The 21696-nt window shown below is 45.0% G+C and overlaps 1 protein-coding gene across 8 annotated transcripts in view; it reads left to right on the forward strand.

The window, feature by feature from the left end:
* MBOAT2 (membrane bound glycerophospholipid O-acyltransferase 2) overlaps positions 1–21696 on the forward strand; it is a 133868-nt gene that overhangs the window by 74275 nt on the left and 37897 nt on the right. For 5 of the 8 annotated variants that reach the window (XM_079110966.1, XM_079110967.1, XM_079110960.1 and 2 more), the window contains one exon: positions 13745–13840. The exons of 2 other annotated variants lie outside the window; for them this stretch is intronic. In XM_079110966.1, coding sequence (XP_078967092.1) covers positions 13745–13840 — 96 coding nt within the window. Of the gene's footprint in view, positions 1–13744; positions 13841–21696 lie in introns of those variants that run through there. One more of the 8 variants, XM_079110965.1, reaches the window with a different exon arrangement.

The following is a 21696-nucleotide window of genomic DNA, read 5'->3' on the forward strand; positions in this document are numbered from 1 at the left end:
TTTCACTGTGCTTAGCTGCCTAGGTGCTTAGAGGCTGTTGCAGTTCTGATTTCTGGGGGCCCAGCTACTGCTTGAGCTAGTGGCAGACCTTCGCATCATCCATGTGGTGCTGGTTCTGCAGGAGTGCAAGATGCTGAAGTTAGGGGGCAATGGAGATGTCCACCAGGGTTTCCAAGGAAGGCCTGGTAGACCAGGCAGAGTGACAGGGTCAAAAGCCTTGTGGGTCATGCCTGAGAGAGTGATGCATAGAGCTGACAAGGAGTCCAGTGCTGACGTGAACAGCTTGCCTCTGCTTCTGCCCTTCCACCATGACGTTCTACCTCTCCTCCGTTGCTGACTCCATTGCTCCAAAGCAGTGGAGACCCGTGAGATTAAGAGATGCTAGTAATGTGGAATGTCTGCCAAGGAGAACTGCTGGGTACGGACAGAGCAGGCTGAGAGAGGCCGTGTGGGCTACATCCAGCAACACCAAGGGGCAGGACTGTTCAAGCCCTTTGGAGAGAACATCTCACCACCATGTGCTCCAGAAGCTAGAGATGGAGCTACAGGAAATGTTTGCCCATCTGAGTTTAGGTCTACCTTTGGTCGTGTCTCTTCTTTCTGTGCCCCTGTTTCTCCCTTGCCCTTAACATTTCCTGTGGCCAGTGAACATTCCTATGACAGTCCTGCAGAGTATGTTTTTTTCACTGTAGCACAGAGTTATTTATGTCTTATGTGTGATACTATACAAAATGTTTAGATTAAGGCCATAAACCTGCAGCGTACAGGAATACGAGGGATAGACCAGGCAAATCCAGGATGTGAGACATTCCATGGGACCCCTGTCTGGTCTCTCTCTAGCAAGGCAGCGTGCGATAGGGAAAGGCGTGTAACAGCTGGCTTCAGTGCCTGGTCCTGGTTTGAACAAACGTGCTATAAAGGAAACTTTGTAATTGGGGAAATTTAAAGACTGAAGTGAGATAAAATTTTGATAACATGAAAAGGGGAAATCATTAACTGAAAACAGTAGGTTATTAAGTAGTTTATAAAATGACCCAATTCTTGGTAAACGCGTGTGTATACACAGAGTCGTCTGTCCCTTAACAGTGGGGATCCTTTCTGGGAATGTGTTGTTGGACGGTCGTGTGGGTCTGTGAACATCAGTGTGTCCTTACACTCACCTGGATGGTGCAGGTCAGTTGCTTGATGTAGCGTCTTGATGCCCGGGAGAGACACCACGAACACGGGGTCTGTGAGGCTGCAGCCAGCACCTGGCGAGCTGATCTACAGCCAGCTCTCAAAACACACCCACGTACAGGGAGCACACCCCAAAGTGGCGGTGAGAAGGTGGCTTAATACGTACATTAGGGACTCAGCCTCTTCAGTGTTGCAGTACGCCACTGTGATGCCACGCTCTTGGCCAGTACTAGAGTTTCTTACACAGCGTCACCACAAACGCAAGGAATGCGTTACTCCGTGGCATCAGTACGGCTGCAGTGTCTCTAGATAGTAGAAAATTTTCAGCTCCGTTTATCATGTTTGGGGCCACCTTTGACTTGTGGACACGGTGTCCATTGCATGACTGGACACATACACAGAAATGCAGAGATTCGGATTGTTTCCTGAAGAGGGCAACTAGCGATTTCTGGATTGTAGGGAATGTTCCTGTAGTTCCTTACCTTTGCTCACCTGTATTTCTGTCTACAGTGTTTTTGTGTTAAAAGGTCACTGTTAAGGAAGCATTGCTCCATTTTCCTTTGTTTAGTAGAACCCTAGGGATTTTCAAGGGCTCCCGTTTCCCCTTCTCCCTTCCTCCCAAACAGCGAAACATTTCTCTGCGTGAGAGAAAAGACGAAGGTCATTTAACACACATGAAGTTCTGACCCTAGAATTTAAACCTGGCCAGGTGAGATGGTCAGGTCGTTCTTGGTACTGGAGCAGCAGTGGACAGAGGGTGCAGCTGGTCGTGTTGGGCCCGGTTTCTCCCAGGCACTTGGCTCTGCCCTGTGTAGAGAAGGCGGACCCAGGCGGCATGCAAAGGCAGGGCCCTGGCTGGCAACGGGGAGGAAAGCCAGATGTGGTGCCAGGGTCGCGGTCCCCACCCTGTACCACCGTGTCTACGTCATGTGCACTGTACAGAGCTGCTGTTCTGGCTCCGCGCCTGCTCTGGCTGGAAGCACAGGTGTGCGGGTGCTCTCTGCTCTCTGGCACAGGCCCCGCAAAGCCCGGAGGGTGTGTCCTCAGACTCAGGGCCCTTGTCTTGTCTTTTTTTTTTGGTTCTGGGGATTGAATCCAGGTGTGCCTTACCACTGAGCCACGTTCCCAGCCCTTTTGATTTTTTATTTTGAGACGGTCTAAGTTGCTTAGGACATCACTAGGTTGTTGAGGCTGGCTTTGAACTTGTGATACTCCTGCCTCAGCTTCTTGAGCCACTGGGATCACAGGCATGTTCCACCACTCCTGGACAAGGCAAAGTCTTCATTATTCTTTTATATTTAGTTTTTATACCTAAAAGTGCCAAGCATTGAAGATACATTATTATTTCTTCTGTCTTAAAATACAGATGAACCTACAACTTTTGCATACTTTTTAGTTTTTACCATAGGAGTACTTTTAAAATCTGAGAGACCTGAGTTTTATGTGTTTCTTGATTTACCTGACAGAAGGTTCTGAAAGGGGGCAGGTAATCAAAATGTGCTTGAAGTCCGTTTCCTCCTCATAGTGGAGTCCTTGGGAGGTCGCAGGTTCCCTCCTTCTGTATCGTGCAGGTACAAAGATTGCGTGGTTTATGGGTGGAAGAGGGAGAGTGTCCTTCATGAAATAAAAAGGTCACTGCCGTGCTCATTAGCCACAGAGGACAAGCAAGGCCCCGTGCCTGCTGCTGCTGTTAGCGACGTGCCCTTCCTGGGCGGTCCTTACTCAGCCTGTGACATTCCAGCTCACCCTCTTCAGTCCTGGCGGCTTCTCTCCCTGTTGTTTCCTGTCACTTCTTTCACTGAGCTGCCGGAAGCACACAGTCCTGGCAGCAGTCTGTCCCCCTTTCCTGCTGCTCTGACCCTTGGCCCTGGCTTTGCATCCTGCTGCCACGTGCTTTTCCTGCTTCTTTGTTTGGGGGGGTCTCTGTGATGTTAATTAACTTTCTCAGCCATGATTACAAGTAAAGGTTGAAACATTTGCGAATCCATTCAGTCAGCAGGTCCTTGGTGGGTGTCAGAGACCTGCTTTCTGCCTCTGTGTTGCTCCGAGTTGAGGGGAACTGTAGCCAGCGTTCAAATGGAGGAGGCAGTGGACAGCTGAACAAGTACGCCATGCATGTGAAGTGACAGGAGAGGTTAGGTCGGATCCCAGCAGGGGCTCTGTTGTAGATGGGATGAGAACTAAGTGGGGAAGAGCCGAGCTACCCAGGGTCCAGAGGGAGAGCTCGGGCCGATGGGTAGCATCCAGGTGGTGCTCGGGACTCAGGTGTTTGGTGTGTTCTCAGACCAGAAAGAGGGCTAGTATTGTTGGGGCCTGGTGTGCAAGGTGGCCCTTGGTGTGAGATGAAGTCACAGAAGCAGCCTGGGCCAGATTGCAGTGTTCAGTGCAGTGGGAACCACCAGGGCATTTAACAAGGTGGCATTTTTTGTCAGGTACTGTTGCTACCCTGCGGTAGCTTGTTAAAGAGGACAAGCATGGTAGCAGAAGGCACCACCAGGGCAGTACTAGAACACTGTGGACCAGAGACGTTAGAACGCCTCAGTGGAGAGAGGGGGAGATGAAGGGTCAGTACTAGAGGCCACATTCCATCTGGACATTGGGCCCCAACGGCGCCCGAGTCCACTAAGGAGCAGAGGCTTCTCTGAATCTGTTGAGGTCTGCTCCCATCCTCTTGTGTCCTTTTGCGCTTATAGAAACCAGGACGTGCATTCAAGGAATTCAGGTTCCTTCAGAATGCTCCGAAGTCCTTCCTACCAACCAGGTTTGTTTGCTGCTGTTTTCCCAGTTTTCGCGAGGTAAATGTCGCAGTGGTACAGCGTGATATGCTGGCTCCTGGCTCGGGCACTCTATCTGGGAAGCCGCTTTCCTGTGTCTCTCCTGCACTGTGTGGAGCTGTCCCCACGCGGTCACCCCGGAGGAGCCCCGGGTACTCTAGGGTCTACGTGATCTCTGCCAGGAGCTGATCTTTGCCATTCACTCTTTCTTGCCTGTGTCTGCTCAGGCCCATGTCCCAGGCATAGAAGGCCTCCCTTTGGCCAAACTCAGTGCTGGCCACTTAGAAACTAAGATGACTGAACTCCTGGAGGAGCTCAGCTAGTGAAGGGTAAGGGCATGTTTGTCAAAGTGGAATAGACATTCTGGGTGGAACACAATGGATATATGGGACAGGGTAGTAGCATTTCCTTAGCTGATCCCATAAAACTCGCTATTGCTGCTTCGGTGTTCTTGGGTGTCTAATTCTGTTGTAGGCTCTTGAAACGGGCAAATCACATCTTACTGTTCTTTCTATTCACTACTGTAAAGGGCATGTGTATTTTATCAAAGTGTCATTTTTAACAAACCAACTCTAAGGAAAAAGATGAGAAATGCAGTCTTAAAATGTAAAGGCTGGCGGCTGTGTCCCTGTGAGAGGGTGGGTGTGTTTCTAAGTGTGGGAACAGTCAACGGGGACTCGAAACTTGGCCCTTCCAGACTACGTGACTGGGCAGTTGATTTATCACCTGCTGGTAATTTGAGGACAAACTAGAACAGTTAGTTGTGATACTCTAATAGAAACACTGTGTGTTAGGATATATTCATACACTCACAGAGTGGTGTTACATTTCAAATTTATAAAAATTCCATCAAATATAAATGGATTGTTAGACTGAAAATCAGGAAATTACCAGAAGACTTTAGAAATTTGATACTATGAGAGTGGTTTTAAGTTGAAATTCTGAGGTTTTCAGGTAATTGTAGCAGAGTAAACAGATATTTCTGCGTTCTGGAATTCCATGCTCTGAAACTCCACTTAAAGAGCGTAAGCGCACAGGAGGACTGGAGATTCAGAGGCGGCTGAAACTCCCCAGTGCCCACAGGGTGGTGGGGCTGCCAGGGAGCGGGGAGTTGGCGTTGCGGAACCAGTGCCGAGCACTGGAGGAAACAGCCCGCTGGCCGGGGGAGCGGAGCCCCTGGCCATGGGTTGTGGGCTGGTCACAGGCTGCAGGCAGAGCCTGTCGTTGGACCAGGTTTTACCCTTTGGTGAACTCTGTGCACCTACAGTTTTCATAAAAATATAGCAGAGACGAGCTCACTTTGGAATGTTGACTTCAGAATAATGCCGTGCATTCTTAGGTCACGCTCAGCTGCTGTCACATAGAAAAAGAACTCTCCAAGTCGCCTTGCGTGTATCACGTCATGAAGGTGGACCAACTTCACTGATGATGAATTCTTCAAATAAAAAACGAGTAAATCGTAGGCAGTCTAGATCTCTGATTTTGTTAGACTGCAGATCCTATTTTGAACTATACCCACAAACAGGACGGTCAGGGTTGGTTTCCTTCATGTCGTTCATTTTTAGGTCAACAAAAAGTTATCGGTTCCTTGAACTTGGGCAGATGTATAGACCTGCATGATTGCCACCCGCCAGGCCTGTGACTCATCCCCAAGCTCCTCTGTCCCCTGTGCAGGCAACCCCCACCTTGCAGACAGTGGTCAGTGTTTGTATCTGCCTGTTCTGTAATTTCAAATAATCTGAATCTTATCTGATCTTTTGTGTCTGACTTTCTTGTTTTTAACTTAATGTTAAATAAATTCATCCATGTTGTGCTGATCACAAGTCTGTTCCTTTTTGTCTGTTCCCAGTAGTCTTCCATTGTCTGAATAAACCATGATTCACGTATCTTTTTACCTATCAATGGACATTTCAGTTATTTCAAAATCTGGGCCATTAGGAATAAAACTCATAGAACATTCTTATATGAGTCTTTGTGGATATGTTTTCATTTGGGAAAGGAATCACTAGGGCAAAAGATAAAATATTTTAAGCATACAAGAAATCGCCAGATTTTCCAGAGTGCTCATACCCTTTTACACTCCGCTAGCAGAGTGTGAGCCTGCATCTCACTGTCCCGTGGGCTTATTGGTCTTGTGTTTTCTGCGATTGTGTTTCTCTGATGATTAGTGCTGCCAGGCATCTTTTCCTGTACTGATCGACTAATTGCGTATCTCTTGGCAGATATTCAAATCTTTTACTGCTGGACTGTTCTTGCTAGAATTCTTTCTGAGTTGTGGACCTCTGTCCTTTGTCAGGTAGATAAATTCTGAATATTTTCTTTTAATCTGAGACTTACTTTTTCGTTTTCTTAGAGATGACTTTTGAAAAGCAGAACCTTTACATTTTGCTTTACGTACATTTTGATGAAATCAATTTATCTTTTTAAAACAAGAAATTACAGTATTTTGTTTTGTTTTGTTGTTGTTGTTGTTTGCAGTGCTGGGGATGGAACCCAGGGCCTTGTGCGTGCTAGGCAGGCACTCTACCATTGAGCCACATCCCCACCTGCAGGATAACAACTTTTTAAAGATCACAGGCAAAATGTGAAGGTCAGTATTTAAATCTAAGCTTGAGAATTCTCAAAAAATAAACTTTAATTTGATTTCAGCTCTTTAAAACAAACATTAGTTGTTAGTTTTTTTATTCCCCCATCATGTATGTATTTGTTTTGTTTATTTGGCATTGAGGATGGAGCTCAGGGTTTCGCCTGGGCTTGGTGAGTACATCCCCAGCCCATGTCCCATCAGGATTCTGAACCTTTGGATGACGTTACCTGTTTTCCTCACTTGGGAAGAATTCTTTGGTGTCCTCCGTGTTTCGAGTTCATTAATTCCCACAGTCCCTGAGCACCTTGTTTTTCCCTGAACGGTTTTGGTTTTGTCTGACACCTAAATGAGCAGATAATAGACATGTCATGTCACCATTTGAAGTGAGGCAGTAATTCAACATGTGTATTTTTCATGAATAAAAAAAATGTTCTGCTCTGGAACTTTTTTTCATTTGCTGTTGACTTAACTTTGATATTAGTAATCGTATTGGGACACTTAGCTACACAGAGCAAGAATCCCATCTCAGTGGTACTGTGGCGTAAACTGTGTAGAAAATATTACCTCTCAAAGCTAGAAGAGAGGCAGGGCAACTCATTTTGGCTAACTCAGGCTTGATGAGAGCATTAGAAACCTACATTCTGCTTAATTTTGTATCTTGCCATCTGGCACTTTGTGTCCTCAAGCTCTCTCCTCTTATAAGCTGAGGTGGCTGCTACACTTTCATATATGACACGTTCAGAGTGAAGAGAATCGCGCAGAATCCCTGTGTCATGTCTTGCTGACCAGATCTAAGCTTCCTGTCAGTTTTCAGGTGGAGGAGGGCACAGAGGTGGGGTCAGAGTCAGTGGGGCAGATTCCTTGGGCATCCCCTTGTTAGGAGGGGAGAACCAGGCTTCAGAGTGATAGGGCTGTTACCTGAATCAACTCAGATCTGTCCACGTTTTATTTGCATGTATACCTAATTTTTTGAAGATGTTCAATGAAGTTCATACTTTGACCATAGCACTTTATATTGGTTAATATGTCTACTTTCTCCAGTGTGTGAACTGGAAGAATCTAAGCTTTGCCTATCATCCTTCCAGGAATCTTACTCAAAAGATAACAAAAGTGTGATGTGCTTTTTATCAATTGCAGAGAACAGAAAAGAAATGCTCTGCCTAGGATTTTTTCTGGAATTAGGTTTTCCAGAGCGAGTATTGCAGCTCAGCTTTTTCAGAGAGACCAGGTTTCTGGTTCTGCTGTGCTGTCCTCATGCGTGCAGGGAGTTGCTGGAGCGACCATCACATCCACGTGCACGGACCCAAGAAGGACAAAAGCATGAAGAGCCCCGCCGGCCGTCTCGCTCCCCTGTTTGGGAACCCCTGGCCTGTGTGGTGGAAATGTAATGCAAGTCACAGATAAAATTTTAAAATTCCCAGTAGTCACAGTTTAAGAAACTGAAGAGAAACACATTATATATTTTAGTAATATGTTTCATTTTACCCAGTATATCCAGAACATTATCATTTTAAAATTCAGTCAATAAAAAATATTAGGTATTTTAATTTTTTTTTTATTCTAAAGTCTTTAAAACCTGGGACATATTTTCCAGTTACAACACATCTTATCTCAGGAGCTCAGCAACCACATGTGGCTAGTCAGAGTTATGCTAGTAAATGTTTAACAACAACCTGACTGGCTTTTGGGGGAAAATATATGTAAAAATACACAGTTGGCCTTCTGTTTATCTGAGCCCCACATCTGTGGATTCAACCAACCATGAATAGAAAATATTTGGAAAAAATGCATTTGTACTGAACACGTACCGACTTTGTTCCTTGTTATTATTCCCTAAACAACACAGAATAACAGCAATTTATATAACATGTTATGTTGTACTAAGTATTATAAACAAGGTAGAGGTAATTTAAAGTACATAGGAAGATGAGTATTGGTTTCATGCAAATCCATTTTATATAAAGGATTGGAGAATCAAGATTTTGTCTGTGGGGATATGGAGGGACAATGGTATGCATAAATTTACTTATAATTATACATTTAGTGGAATTTTTGCACATAATTTACAGATAAAATGTGTAATGCTCTTTACTGTAAATTCTACATAACCAGTTGACCCCCCCTCCAGAATGCTTTTGGACTTTTGCCAAATTCTTACTTGGTGTAAGTACTTCCACCTTGAGAAGATTTAAAACTACTTTAAGTTCCTAAATGCAAAGTTTGAAAAAAAAAATTCTTAGCAGCGAATCATTATGTAGTATTTCCACCATTATATTTTAAATCTTTGTAAGTAAGCTTGGTTGTAAGTGTATTAAGTGAAATAAGAAAGTGAAGTTGGCACTTTGGAGAACATATGCAAATTCTAATGTATTGTGCAGATGCCTGCCCAGAAGGGGCTGTTCCAGTGGGGTCCGCTAGCTGTGTTGGAGCAGCCGGTCTCCCCAGCCAGTTGGGATGGTGAGTGCTCTAACTTGCCAGTCCTTCATGGGACAGATATTATCATTCTAATATGCATTTCCAGGCTTTTACTGATAACTCTTGTATTGCATTTCCTTTATTTTTCTAAAGGAACTGGTGGTTACAGTTTTTCCTTCTATGATTTTTCTCTTTATGTTGTCATCCATTTTTCACTTGAATTCTCACTTTGTTTCACATTGACTTGCAAAACTTTTTAAGAACATTAACCTACTATATATAGTGAATAATTTTTTAACTTTTTGTCACTTGTCATCTAGAAGTTTCTGTTTATGTCAAACTTTATGTTCAAGCAGTTGTGATTGTTATTGGGCTTATAAAGTTATTCCCATTCTAGGAATTCAAGGGTGTTTTCTTGTTTCTTAATAGTTTACTTTTTAAGGAATTGTTTTTACACTTGGATCTTCCATAATCTTACTGGATTGTTTTTGCATGTGTGCATGTTGTGAACTGGGAAACTTTCTGAAATATGAGCTAATTTTTTAACCTCATTTAACCTCATCCATCTTCCCACTAATTAAATGTGCCAGCATTAAAATAAACAGGCCCTTCATTTTACAATGAGTCTTTTTCTGAACTTTCTCCTGTTTGCTCAATCTTTTGATCTATTTTTGAAACAGTACTACATTATAAATCACCATGGCATATTCTCTTATCTGCTAGGCTAGGTCAAGTCTTCCTTGGCTTATGTTTGTTTAGTTTTCCAGAGGACCTCGGAAATCAGCTAGTTAGGCCCCACCAAAAGTATGTTGGGATTTCAGTTAGGATCGAGAAGCTAAATTTGGAGGCCAGCCTCAGGAGACTGGACCTCAGTGTTGCCTGCGTCTGCAGCCTGAGCGGGACCGAGCTGTGCCTGCACACTCCACCCCTTGCCTCACCAGCACGTGGCTCCTGCTCCCGTCCTAGGCACCATACTGAATGTTCAGATAGCTTTTTTTTTTTAAATTTTAAGGAAGTGACTTTTCCCCTTAGGTCACTTAGTACTTTGTTACGTTGAGACATGTTTGAATATTCATAAATGCCATTCTAATCTATTATGTTTCCTTTGACTCATCACTGTGATGAGATAGATATATAGTACTAGTCCTCTCATAGTATCATAGTTGATTTATAAAATCCACTTCACTGAGATATCTGATTATTTTAACAACAGGGTTTTCCTTGGTTCCGTGAGTGCTTTGCTTGGGGTCTTATGTGGCTACTGTTAAGTGTTGCCCAAGGCTGCAGCCATTTGAAAGCTTGACTTCTTCACATCCACCGTGGTTTCCTCGTATGGCTGAGCTGATGTTTGGCTGGGTGGTTGCTGACTGCTAAATTGTTGACTGGCACGTCTATGTGGCCTCTGCATGTGGCCTTGGCCCTCTCACTTGTGATGCCAGGGCTCCGAGAGAGAGCACTCAGGGCCGGGCCTTCAGGAAGACCAGAGGAAAGCCACAAGCCTTCCTAGGGCAAAGCCTTACGATTTCAGAAACTAAATGCTCACTGTATTCTGTTGGCAGACCACGTTATTGAGTCCCTCATAGGTTGAACGAGAAGAGAATCATACCCCAAGAGCAGCAGGAAGGTTGTCGTGGGTGGCAGCAGTCTTCAGAGACAGTCTGTCCTTGTCCCCACAGTCCACACACATACTGTGAGAAAAGTGCACACGTTTTCTTCCCAGGACCCCCAGAGTCTCGTCTCATGGCTGCCTCAGGCTCAAAGGCTCCATCTTGTCAGTCAGTCGAGTGTGAGTGAGACTCTGGATGGAACTCAAGCACAGCTCCCCATCGGAGGAGTTGCCTGGTATGCAGTGGCGAGCTATGGCGGGTAACTGCCGAAGATCTTCTGTTCGGAGCAGGTGGGGATGGAAGGTGCCATCAATCACTGGCTCAGAGCAATTGTGAAATCCAGACAAATGTGGATTCCTTCCCTTTTCACAATAACTAACCAGCTTTACAGTTGAATAGGTCTTCTAACCTGCCACATACCAGCAGAAAATTGGGGACGTAAAGCTCTCATTTTGTTTTGAAATGTTATATAATGCCTTTTAAAAAACCTGTGGGCTTCACATGCATCTAATTATAATCCACTACTTTAGACTGAGACTACACTCATAAACCTCTAAGTCAGTCTCCTTTCCACTGCGGGCTGAGAGTCAGAGTGCCCAGGAACGACAGTACCCTTCAGGTTCTTGAAAGGCCTTCTTTTTGCTTTTCCTGCCCTCTTGGAGCCTGCAGAAGCTTGCTGGGAACAGGACTTCTCATGACTGGAAGGCTGGGGTGCAAGGCCATTTTTGCTGGCTGTAAGCAAGAACTCTGGAACCAAAGGGAGCGCGCACAGCTCTTTCTACTACTGAAGGTGTGAGGCCTGAGGTAAAATTGAATTGTACTTGGGCAGGAGATGTGTTTAAAAACAACACAGTGACTCCCAGTGACCAGCCAGAAAAAAAGAGTTATCTGGGAAAAGGTAACTTGTGCCCATGGAAACTGTGGTGTGGTTCATGCTAACTTCCAAAGCCACCTTTCATAATGCTAGGGCCACTGCACAAGGAGTCTATGATGCTGTACCCCACTGGGTTGAAAGCAATGAAAAATAAATAAAAGTGGATTGGGGGGACTTTCTTGTCTAACAGGTGGTTGACAAGGCATATCCTGGAGACATTCTGTGAAGGTGTGCCTCTAAGTCTTGATGAGGGATCATCAGAGATGACACTTGACTTGTCTTTACCTTGACTAAGAATATTTTTGCTGACTCGAAGGGCCCTTCCTGTTTTTCTGTGTCCTCTGCAGAACCCGCACACTTCATTTTTACTTTCTGTGTGTTCATCTGAAAATGATGAATGAAAATAGCTTTGCATCTGAAAGAAGCCAGCTCAGGTTCAAGTCTCCTCTGGGCTGCCCTGCTCTAGTCTCTGGCAGTTCCCTCACTGGCCTTCCCATCTAAACCCACATGTCCTGGGACTTTCCTGCCTCTAAGTGCAACCCAGTCCCTAAGCCCAAGCTGCCTTTCATGTTTTTGTTACAGATTCCAGAGTTCTTCACAGTCTGTTATGGCACTGTCACCAGAGCAGAGCACAGTGGCTTTAGAATCGTGCTGATGTCTTGTTCTGCCTGTGGTTCTGTGGTTCCGGAACTCAGGAAAGTCAGCTGCATGGGCCTTTCTTTTTCCTGTGTGGTCAACTTCTTTGCTCACCACCTGGCGCCTGGAGCTCCCCCCACCTGGTGTCTGTCCCCCTCCCCCTTCTCCATTCTCACGTGGCAGAACCTCCAGGTGCAGTGTCTCAGGAGCGTCACGCTGCTCTCAGCAACAACTGACCACCAGAAGGCAGGAAGTAGCACTGCCGGGCCAGTTGGGGCCACAGGTGGAATGCACAGTGTGTTTTCCTGTAGTGTGGTCAGTGTCGTTAGAAGGCTGGCCCAGGCTGAAGTGGACAGAGAAATAGACCATCCCCTTGTGGGGAAGTAGGCGAGCTTTCAGCGAACTAAGGTGGGAGATGTTGTGACCACACTTGGAATGATGCTTGCTTCCCAGCACTTGATGGCCGCACGTGTGCAGGGCTGTCTGGTGAGGTACAGCGATCGTGAGTTCCTTAACTCGTAAGCATTGAATTGGGAAGCTGCCCTCCCTTTGTCTTTGTTCAGAGTTTGAAAAAACACTTTTATAAAATTCCCCAAATTGCCTATATGACAAGCTTTTATTTTTTAATTTTTCACTATATTATTATATTATTACTATTCTTTTTCTCTGTATCGTGTGTGTTTAAAAAGTTCTTCCTGAATTGAGAACGTTTGAATCTTTAGCCACAATCCCTACTTTCCGGTTTGTATTTTATGTTTTGTTCTGTGTCTGTTGTTGCAGTGTGGAGTGAAGGCAGAGCTTCCTCTCCCGACTCATGTTGTTGGCTCATGATTTTATTGCAGCCTGCGTCACTGTGAATCCCATCCTTTATTCTGTAGAGTGTTATGTATTCTAGAATATGTTCCTTCTCTCTTTTGTTGCTATGTGAATTATTTCCAGACCGTTATTATAACTCCAACCCAAGCATCTTAAAAAGTTTCTCAAAGTCACTACTAAGTGTTCATGCATGTAAATGTGGCTAAATGCCACTTGACTCACACCAAAGACGTATGATTTTAGATTACCGAGGACATTTTTAGACTTGTATTAATTTGTTTTAATGTATATCTGAGCCAAGTATTTTTGTGCTAAAGGTTGTTTTCTAGAATACAGGAATCATTAGACACAGTAGATATCAATAATTACAATTTTATGCTTGTGATTATAACTTTCAAATATGTAATTTGATGTGTGAATGTCTTTCATGAGGAAATGAGTAAAGGCAGCAAGTGATTGCATTTACCATTGAAGATGTATCCAGGTAAACAGATAACTAGTGAAGCAGATCACTAGCGAAGAGTTTTCTTAATTTATTAAATTACTTGAGCTGTGCCTACCTGTAATCAGCCTGTAATCCTAGCAGCCCAGGAGCCTGAGGCAGGATGGTCACAAGTTCAAGGCCAGGCTTTGTCACTTAGTGAGACATTGTTTCAACAAAAGTAGGGCTGGGCACACAGCTTCCTGGTAGAGTGCTTTTGGGCCCAGTCCCCAATACTGCAGAAAAAGTTACTTGAGAGTAGATCTAGTAAGATTTAATTGTTGAACCATATCATTTAATTAGTAAATTACTTTAAAATGTACTCTTTAACTAAATGAATTTTTTATTATCACTAATCTGGCTTTTTTTATTTTCCAGATACTGTTTTGTGTTTGCTTTGGGATACCTCACAGTGTGCCAAATCACTAGAGTCTATATCTTTGATTATGGACAATATTCTGCTGATTTTTCAGGGTAAGATTAAAACTTCGATTCAGCAGTCTGTTTTATCTTTTGTAACTATTGGTTAAAATAAACACAAAATATAGTTGCATTTACTAGTTCCAGTGAAAAGCTATTATTAAACATTTGAGTTGAAAATTCCTTTATGAATTTAGAGTTTTTCTTACCATAATTGGTTTCTTTGTAATACTTTATGTCACAAAATAAGTATTCTAAATATATAGCATTTTAATTTCTTACATAGCATTCTGATATTGAAAGCATCTAATTCTGATGGAACTCTCAGCAGTCATTTGTGATCACTGTAAGTCAGCTCTCCTGGAGCCTGTGTTCTGGCTGCTCGGCCTCCCCCCCCCCTCCCGCTCCCCTCTATTCACCCAGCAGTAGTTTCAACACTAGTGGAGGTGACTTCAGGCTTCCGTTGCTTCAGAGGGGCTCATTCCCTCCCTGGCCGGGTAGGTCTGTGTCCTCTCATTAGCTGATAGAGTGTGATAGGTCACCTACAGCACAAGGGCCAGGCGGGGAGGTGGGGATTTTAAACCTCCATGTTCTTTATGTTGGGCCTGACAGCTTTCTCCATTGAACAAGGTACAGAAGACCTGCTATGTCAGTCTTGAGTCATCAGATATCACAATAATGAGCAATAAATCCAATTTAAGATTAAGTAAATTGGAAAAAATAAGGCAAAATAAGTCATAATACTTTTGGAGAAAAAGTGGGAAGGGGCCAAAATTGGATGAGAAAAATCACTCCTGTGAAACAAGAATTTTAGAAGAAGAGACATCTTTTTCTCCTTAAAGAGACCAAGTGGGTTTTACTGTACAGATTTTAAAAGTAGTCTTGAATGAAAGGAGGTTGCATCCAAAACAGATAAAACCAAGTGAAAACAGAAGGATGCAGTATACTCAGAAACTGATTAAACCAACTAACTAGCAATATTTTGAGTGAAATTGTGATGTCTGCCTAGAATGTACAAAAGGAGAACAGAGGCTAGCAGTCTTCTTATTGATAATAGGTGGTCTCAAAGAAATTGTGTTGTGGCTGGGTGTAGTGGCCAAGCCTGGAATTCCAGCTACTCTGGAGGCTGAGAGAGAGGCTGGCAAGCTCAAGAACGGCCTGGGCAACTTCACAAAATCCTGTCTCAAAAAATAAAGTGGCTGGGGTGTAGCTCAGTGGTAGAGCACCCTTGGGTTCAGTTCTCAGCCTCACAAAATAAATAGGTGGATAGATGGATGGATGAATGAATAGATAAATTTAAAAAATAATTGAACTCCCAAACAGAATCAGTTATTGAGTCATTGTGAAAATCTTAGTGAATTTGAGGAAGTAACCGAGGTCATATGTTGTCATCATAGTATAATGAAATTAGGAAGTAATTCAAAAGTAATCCAGTCACTACAAAACTTAATCCTAAGAATATGTGGCCCTTGTTCATCTTATATCCTTTAGTGCAGTAGCACACGGTACTATTAAATATTTAATTGAATTAGTAATAATACTTAAGGAAAAAAGTAGAAAATACAGTAGGAAAGGGAAGAAACACAAATGGGAAAGCCTGAACAGTGCAGGAAAACCATTGAAAGATAGATTCATAGCTTTGAATATTCGCATTGTAATAAGTGAGAAATAAATTGGATATTTAGTATAAAATAGAAACGAAAAGAATATTCTCAACTAAGTTTATGAATGTTGAAAATAGAAATGTTAACTGCAGCAGCTGAAGCTAACAGTTGTGTGCAGTCGTGAGTTTCCAGCCTTGAGTCCTGGGGCTCCACAGTAAGTTCTCCAGGCCGGAGAGAGAGGAGCTAAGCCTCCGAGGTTCTAGTCCTTCAGTCTCGTTTCAACCCATCTGTTCAGGGTTTCCCTAGTTAATATTTCAGGATTCTACATACTTCATTTCAAAGTCTTTTTGCTTTATTTTTTAAAATCACCAGATGTGAAAGTAATTTAGCGTAACCCGATTGGATCAATCGTGGAACCATGTGGGTTGTTGCTGATACAGACTTGTGCGACCAGTCCTGAGAGACCCTCACTACCTTTTTTTCATTTTGACATTAGCCGTTACCCTTTTTATTTCCCTCACCTGCTACTCCAAACTCTGGTCATTCTCTAATCCTCCACCTAATATCTCACCGTACGAGCCAGTGATAGGCTTCCTGCTGTTAAACAGCCATGGAACTTCAGTGGCGTAACCTAAGACTTGACTTCTCATTCACGTCACAGTTCCCAGAAGAGGGAGCTTCAATTCCGCACAGTCATTTTGGGGACCAGGCCCCTTCTTTCTTGTACTTCCACCTCCTTCAGGCTCTCTGGCAACTTGTCTAAGTTGGGGGCAGGTGGTGTGTTGGGATCCGGCAGAGCACACTTGCTGCTTACTTCAGCTCGTGTTCTGTTGGAACACACTGGTTACATGGGCCCATAAATTGGAGGGCAGTACATTTTAAGCGCACAGTGCGTTTTGATAGAACATCTGTATTTGATGTGACTTTAGAAGTATTTTGTTGGAAAATTAAATTTCATTCAAATATTTAAATGTAATTTTAAATACATGAGTATGTGCAAGAAAAATAGCATGGCATTTTTAGGACAACCTGTTTATGATTCTCCAGTTTAGAGTACAGTTTTTGTCCATGAAGAGGAAACATTTCAGTGAACCGGTAAAGATTACACACAGTAAATCAGCTGCAGAAGGCCATGCTGACTGAACTGTGTCTGAGGGATTGCTCTGTTCAAAAATGGGCACAGGAGAGAAAAGGGCCACCTGTAGGCAGAGATGCCCCCTGGATGAAGTACTCAGGCACTGGGGACTCTTATTAGAACCCGTGAGCAGGAGAGGCCCTAACTGGATCCCAACTCGGGTAAACATCGTAGCTATTCAAAGTAGTGTTGGTGTCTAAAGAAGGCAGGATTTGTAATGAGGCTCATCTCTTGTGCTAAGCTGTCCACTGCTCTGAAGCTAGAAAGCACAAGAAGTGAAGCCCAAGTGTTGCTTAGGAACCAGCATGGAAGCTCTTGTCTTGGACAGTTTTACTTGCAAGAGGTGTGCACACATACTATTACGTTCAGGATATATTTAAAATGTTGATTATATAAAAGGGACTCTCTTTTTTAAAAAGAAATTTTAGTTGTAGATGGGTACACTAACTTTATTTGGTGCTGATGATTGAACCCAGTGCCTCACATGTGCTAGACAAGTGCTCTGCCACTGAACTACAACCCCAGCCCCTAAAAGGGACTCAACAGAAGTTTCTATTTGTGGAAAGATTGAAAAGCTGAAATTGTTAGATCTCACATTAGCCTTAGGAAATAGATATGAGAAATATAAAACAACAAATAGCTTTCCTTTACACCAACAATAACCAGTTAGAAAACATAGTTTTCAGAAGCAATAAAAACTATGAAATATCTAAGAATATGTGTTTTCACCAAAAATGAACAGGATCTCTGTGAAAACTAAAACTTTTGTTCTAGGACATTGAACACTAACTTGAAAATCAATCCGTGCATTTTTGAATAGTAAAATTCACTTTTGTAAGGATGGTAATTTTCCTCTAGTCATCCTGACACTGACTACAGTGAGTCAGGGTTTTAACAGAGACGAGATAAACTGATGGAAAGGTCTGTCTGGAAGGGTAAATGCTACTGTCTAAAATAAGAGTTGTTAAGCTGGGTGCAGTGGTGCACACCTGTAGTCCCAGTGACTCTGAAGAGGAGGCAGGTGCATTGCAAATCTGAGGTCAGTCTCGCCAACCTAGCGAGACCTTGTCTCACAATACAGAGGGCTGGGGATGGAGCGCTGGGGTAGAACACCTCTGGGTTCAATCTCCAGAACCGCCCCCCACCAAAAAAAAAAAAAGGATGGAAGTCATTCAAATATTATGGGACTGACATAGGAGTAGATAGATCAAAGACGCCAGAATGAGGGCCAAGAAGCAGAGACCCCCAGGGATTTAAGAATACAAATACAGAATAGTAATGGTGGGATCCTAAGTCAGTGGGAAAACCTGGCCCAGTTCCTCAGGAAGTGCATGAGGACGTTAGGAAGGAAGAAGGAAAGGTAGATCCTAGACAAATGTAGATGGAGGCAAGAGTGGTTTTTCTGGCAGAAAGATAATGAATTCTGATTGAAATATGTTGATTTCTGTGGTGCCAAAAAAAAAGTTATATGTGGCATACCAAAGTAAGTCATATGTCTACCAAAAAAATTATATGTGGCATAATTTTCCATTCAAATCAACACTCCATCTTAGAGCCAAGCAGACAGTAGCAGATGCTCAGTAAGTGACGCACTGTTGCTTAGCTGGGCCTGTCCTTTGGGGAATGGGGGGGGGGTTGCTTTCTTGTAGGTGCTTTTGTAGGTGACAGTTCTGTTAAGCACATGCAATGACAGGCCCTTTGGCACCAGAGCTGCAGATGTGATTGTCACCCTTTATTCAGCTGCATTCAGATTCAGAGTCTCATTTTAGGCACCTCTTCGCTTTATGTGAAAGGAGTCACAAAGGCCCCTTGTTGCTCTTTGTAACCCTCCTCTCCCTCACCGTGAGCCCAGAGACTGTTGTAAATAGAGCGACCAGACTATTCAGCTGCCTGCAAACCGTGATGTTCCACCTATCCTACCTAGTTCATCCTACGGAAGTGTCTCCCAGCCCCTTGACCTACATTTGGCTATAGGAACCATCCTATCTAGCTGCTGCTAACGGAGTTCAGGTTACCATGGGTAAACAGATACGACCTGTCCCCCACCCATGCCCGGCTCTTCCTCTGAGTTCACGTATGTTCACAGAGCAGTGTAGCAGAACATCTGTTAGAAATACACAATGCTGAGGAAAATGGGGTGAAATGCAGCAAATCAAATTCCTTGCATGTGTGATTTTGTCAAAATGAACCCAACTTCTACGTATAACATTATGCTCTAATTTAAAAAAAAAATCCGGTGCTTCTTAAATACCAAATGGAAAACTCCAGAAACCCTCACTTCCTGAGTTGTAAACTGCATGCAGTTCTGCATCACATGATGAAATCCTATGCCCTGCCTCTGTCTCGCTGGGGTCAGGAGCCACTCCTGTCCCTGCTGCAGCTACCACCCATCTCCAGTCCTGTCCTGGGCACCCCAGTGCTTGTGCCTGAGGACCTCACTTCACTGGATAACGTCCCCAGGTGCACAGGTCTGTCCCCTCTGTTCTTTCTTTTTCAATACTTTTGTTTACCCTGTTCTCAGCTTTCCGGCCATACCTGCCTGTTCAGACCTCCCAGATCTTGAAGGACTGAATTAGACAACGTACTTGAGATGTTCCCCCCTTGGCTCTCAGTGTGGTCTTTCCCTCACCTCTGCACATTTCAGCTGTCCTACTCGGCTCAGTATGGGCACAGTACGGGCACAGTAGCCCCTTTGCCCGTAGGAAGCACACCTGAGACCCACGGGACGTGCCTGGAACCACAGTGGCACCAGACCTCTGAACCGGTGCCTGTTCCTGTACTCGCGTAGCCATGATAAACACTCACATTCACGAAGGGAAGCGCCTCATAGCTTCTCTTGGGCATGTCTGGAATTCTCACATCATCACCTGTGCACCTGGGGACGTTGTCCAGTGAAGTGAGGTCCTCAGGCACAAGCACTGGGGTGCCCAGGACAGGACTGGAGATGGGTGGTAGCTGCAGCAGGGACAGGAGTGGCTCCTGACCCCAGCGAGACAGAGGCAGGGCACAGGATTTCATCATGTGATGCAGAACTGCATGCAGTTTACAACTCAGGAAGTGCGGGTTTCTGGAGTTTTCCATTTGGTATCTTCAGACTGTTTGGCATTAGGTAATCAAAACCACGAACGTCGTACCTGAGGGTGAGGGGGCCACTGTGCTCATGGGCCTGCTGATCCCGCTCTAGGCAGGAAGCCTCTGCAGGAGCAGTGCTGCCCACATGATGCTTGTGTCCCTTCGGGGCCTGGCACTTGGTGGCAGTTCCCTCATGTACTAGAAGGCCTGACTGTGGAGTGGGCTAGCGCTTTGCAGCACCGTCTGAGGCTTTGTCACAGTGCCATTTCACTGGACCCCACAGTGGCATTGCGAGTCCCTTTCATAGACCAGGACTGCTGTGAGAACGTTGAACAACGGCCCCTCTTCCACAGTGGCAGAGGGTGCAGTCGGGGTTTGTGTTTCTGACCTCGGTGTCCAGCTGCCTCTTCAGCACATCCCACGTGTCCTCCTGTGGGTCCTGTGGGCATCTCACCCGGAGCACACTGCTCAGCTGGCATCCCTTCCCTGTGGTCTCTGCTCCCTGCATTCCTCCCTGGTCAGCCCCAATCTTGTAGTCAGTATCCTTATTCAAAACCCTTGGTGGCGCCGGGTGTCAAGCCAGCATCAGATGTGTTATCAAGTCCTCATCCAGCCCTGCGTCTTCACCTTCAGAACATGCCTGGAATTGGCTGCAGACCACCTGTGCTGTCCCCCTGGTCTGAGCCACTGTCCCCTCCCACCTGCCCTCTACCCCTCAGTCTTTGTTCAACCCCGAGTCAGAATGTTTCATTTAGAACCTAGTCACTCATGGCCTAAGTCAATTCCGTTGTTTCTGCCTCAGATTGACGCCACCGTGCCTGCAGAAGCCGCCAGCTCTTTCTTCTGCTGCCTGTCTTAGTTGGCCTGTCCTCCACAACCCTTGTGCAGTTGCACTTGTGTCCATGGGCGGCTGAACTCGCTTCTGTCCTGGGAGCTCTGTCCTGGGTGTCCAGGCTTGTTCTGTTACCAGCCACTCTCTGGGTGCGGCCAGGGCCCACTTGCGTCGCACTCCCTCCTGTGGGCCCTGTTTTGATTTGCTATGCGTCTCGGGGTAGCATCTGGCATGCCCGTGGTCCCCTGCCTATTCCTGTACAAGCCGTCTTTCTCCCCTGCTCTTCCCCACACCAAGGACCTGGTCTGGTTCCCTCTGTCTCCAGAGCCTAGAACGTGCTTGGTGCATCTTAAATGCCCACTGAGGACTCATTTTCTGAATGAGGGAGGAAGCAGGGGCATGAGTGCTGGACTGCTCCCTCAGCGAGCTGTCCAGTTGCAGTTTTCCTGGGGCTTGGGTGATTGATGTTCTGGTGTGAAGCCGTCACTTACCTAGTAGGCCCTTGCAGAGGCTTTGTAGGATTGACACTCAAGCATCACCGAGTAGGCAGTCGGGAGAGATGACGGAGCCTCAGGAGCATGCGTGTACTTAGCCCCTCGTTCTCCAGTAGTGTTTAACGGCAGCTGAGTGTCCACTGGGATGGGGCCCGTTCTGCCCTACTTGTTCTTCGTAGGACAATGTGTAAATATTTTTTAACTTTTTTACAACCCTCTGCCCTTTTTGTTTCAGAAAGTCGGGTTACAAAATTCTTCACATGAGTATTTTATTTTGTATTAGCTGAAACTGTTCCATTAGTTTAAGTATTTATTTGACTAGTTAGATTCCATGTTTTCCCACATTCCTAGCAGAGTCTCCCTGGAAGGAAATACCTACAATGCCACTTAGGTGCAGAGGTGTTGTGATGTAGAAGGAAGAAGCCCCGTCCGACGCCTCCTCTGCTGGCCCCTGGAGCCTTCTGCTCCCACTGCCTGCCCTCTGGCTCCATCTTCCCCTGGGAAACGGGCAGCTGTCTCAGACTTTCCTGGGTCCTGGGAAGGGGTAGAGGTTAGGGGTAGAGATTTGTTTTCCATACAAAGCCAGTGGAGAGTTCAAGTGTCGGTGAAGATGAGAGTGAAGTACTTGTGACAGCCACTCTGATTGTCCTGGAAATGATACCTCGGAACAGATTCCGCTGTTGAAAACTGCAGCTTGCTTCTGTGGGTAGTGGGTTGACTTCCCCGAGGGCTGCTCCCCTGTCCGGCGGGTCCTGCTGTTGGGGCCAGGTCCA

The sequence above is a fragment of the Sciurus vulgaris genome (assembly GCF_902686455.1).
Source record: "Sciurus vulgaris genome assembly, chromosome: 14".
NCBI lineage: Eukaryota > Metazoa > Chordata > Mammalia > Rodentia > Sciuridae > Sciurus > Sciurus vulgaris.